Raw genomic sequence first — 2,660 nt, 5'->3', positions numbered from 1 at the left:
CACGGAAGGGCATTACACATACTAGGGGCAAAAAAACCAGAAGAGGAAAGGGACTCCTACGCAGCTATGAAAAGCTGGTCAAACATTCTACAAGGGATAACAAACCTCGTTAGAAAAGAACATGAAAAAGAAAGTAGCCATATAGCACTATACAACGCTTTCCAAACTGACATCGTAAAAATTAGGAGATTAGCCGAAAAAGCCATACAAGACTACGACATAAAAATGACAATAATCACAAACAACGCAACTAATTTTAAAAAAACAGTAACGAACGAACCGAAAGACCCAACCACCCCTCTCCCATTAGACAAGCCGCAAAATTGGACGGAGATCTAAAATCGAAGAAGAAACGGAACCGTGATCATCAAAGGAGTAAATTCAGAGGAATCATACGCCCAAATTCTGACAAACATGAAGAAAAACATCGACATAGCAAACATCGAAATAAAAGTCAACAATGTCAAACACAAAGAAGGCGAAGTTTACATCAACTTTCACGGAAAAAACGAAAGCGAAAAAGATTTTATTAACGAAATATCAAAAAACGTACACATTAACATGGAAACTACACTCGTACAGCCAACTAAAACCGTCTTTATAAAAGACATGAGCCATCCCACAGACAAAAGTGCACTGGAAGAGGCAGTAGTCGACACCCTTAATACTACCACAGACAACCGACAAATACAAATGGCGCAAAAACCAAACAAAAGCAACTTAATATACGCTTTCGTGAAACTTCCAATTGACCAAGCCAACAAGCTCATACAAGCCCAGCGAATCAGATTAGGCTGGAATTACTGCCGTGTAGAGGAAACCAATCAACCCAAGTTATTCCTAAACTGTTACAAATATGGCCACAGCGCAAAAAACTGCACCATTGAACCCAGAGAACGTTCCTGTCTCAACTGCTGTTCAACAGAACACGACATTAAAGGATCACAAAACTTATAGTTTTGCGTGCCCAAATTACAAGAAAGCACTAAAGGACATGAGGCAAGACCGGATAATATTTCAAATTAAATCTTATGACACCAAAGCCGTTCAAGGAAACACACACAAAACACCAAATAAAACAAAGAAAGTGTTGCAAATCATCACAGACGGAAAGGCAACTGAAGAAAATGAGGAAAAAATTGACGTGCACAAAACAAAATGACAGCACGAACTAAACAGAAAACAAACATCAACCTGGACACGGACGTGAGGATACTACAAATTAACATTGACAGGAAGCATATCGCTCAGGATCTTTTGAGGCAGTTTGCTGCCGAGAACAAGATAGACTGTATACTGGGACAAGAACCAACATGGAAGAAAAACGGAAGCTACATCTATGACGATGATCACGACTGTTTCGCCTGGATAAACGACAACCTTAAAATCCATAAAACTTTCTCGGGACACGGCTACATAGGAATCGAACTTGATTCCTTTACTATAATAACATGCTACTTTTCACCAAACAAAACTAAGGAGGAATTCGAAAGATACCTAAATAACCTAGAAATTCTCGTAAAAACCCACCGAAAAAAGGTAATCGTGGCAGGAGACCTTAACTCAAAATCCCATTTCTTTGGGTCGACAAAACAGAACCAAAAGGGAACAATGCTGGAGGAAATACTTATCTCGAACGATTTGGTAGCTATTAACTCAGGAAGTGTACCCACATTCATAAACGCAAACGGCAGTTCTATTATAGATCTTACGGCAGCATCAATAGAAATTAGCAATAAGATCAACAACTGGAAAGTCATAACAGATACCGACAGTTTAAGCGGACACCGTTACATCACATACAGCATCACCACGGAAAAAGTACAGGGGCAAGTATCGGACCAAGAAAACAACGGAAAGGTAACTCTGAGGGGCTAGAAAATAGATGACGCCAGAAAAGAAAAGCTTATAAATCATCTAAACCAAACAATTGAGACAAAGATAGAATCAGCAAGCGACTTAACCAAATACATTCAAAAAATCCGCGACCACCACTTGACAAAAAAAAAGCATACAACTTTATAAACACAAACCAGCATACTGGTGGACAGAAGAAATATCGAATCAAAAAGAAAATGCACACAACTCAGAGGGTCTCTAACCAGACGAAATGCATTGGACACGGACGCAAGAACCAAGCAGCAGGCAAATGGTAATTACAAAAAAGCAAAGTCAGCTCTTAAGAAGATGATAAAAAAGGAGAAGAGTAACGGCTGGAAAAAACTGTGCAACGAGCTGGAAGAAGACATATGGTGTCAGGGGTACAAAATTGTATGCTCAAAGTTTAAAGGTAAACCAGCGAACAACTTAGACACCGTAACCCAACTGAAAGTGTACCACAGTCTGTTCCCAACACACGACGCAACAACTTGGACAAAAGAAGATTTAGACCCAGCCACAATACCAAAAATAACAAAAGTCGAACTAGAAAACGTTATAAAAAACAAAAAGGCGCCTGGACCGGACGCAATCCCGATAGAAATTATTAAACTACTAATGGAAACCCGTCAAATCCCAGAAAAGATCCGAGACATAATGACCTTCCCCGATATATGGAAAACAGCAAAGTTAATGCTTATCCCAAAACCAAAAAAAAACCCCACGGACAGCCAAGGATTCAGACCGATCAGTTTAATAGACACACTGGGAAAGATACTCGA

The 2,660-nt window shown here is 39.5% G+C and overlaps 1 protein-coding gene across 1 annotated transcript; it reads left to right on the top strand.

The window, feature by feature from the left end:
* The first annotated feature begins 1,158 nt into the window (after positions 1-1,158).
* On the top strand, positions 1,159-1,878 carry LOC145734962 (uncharacterized). Its single transcript, XM_081988635.1, has one exon. The coding sequence runs from the start codon at positions 1,159-1,161 to the stop codon at positions 1,876-1,878; it is 720 nt and encodes a 239-aa protein (XP_081844761.1).
* The last annotated feature ends 782 nt before the right edge of the window (positions 1,879-2,660 follow it).

The sequence above is a fragment of the Ips typographus genome, linkage group LG10 (genome assembly GCF_016097725.1).
Source record: "Ips typographus isolate SLU linkage group LG10, UJ_Ityp_2.0, whole genome shotgun sequence".
Taxonomy (NCBI): Eukaryota; Metazoa; Arthropoda; class Insecta; order Coleoptera; family Curculionidae; genus Ips; species Ips typographus.
This window is presented reverse-complemented; position numbering and strand designations above follow the sequence as displayed.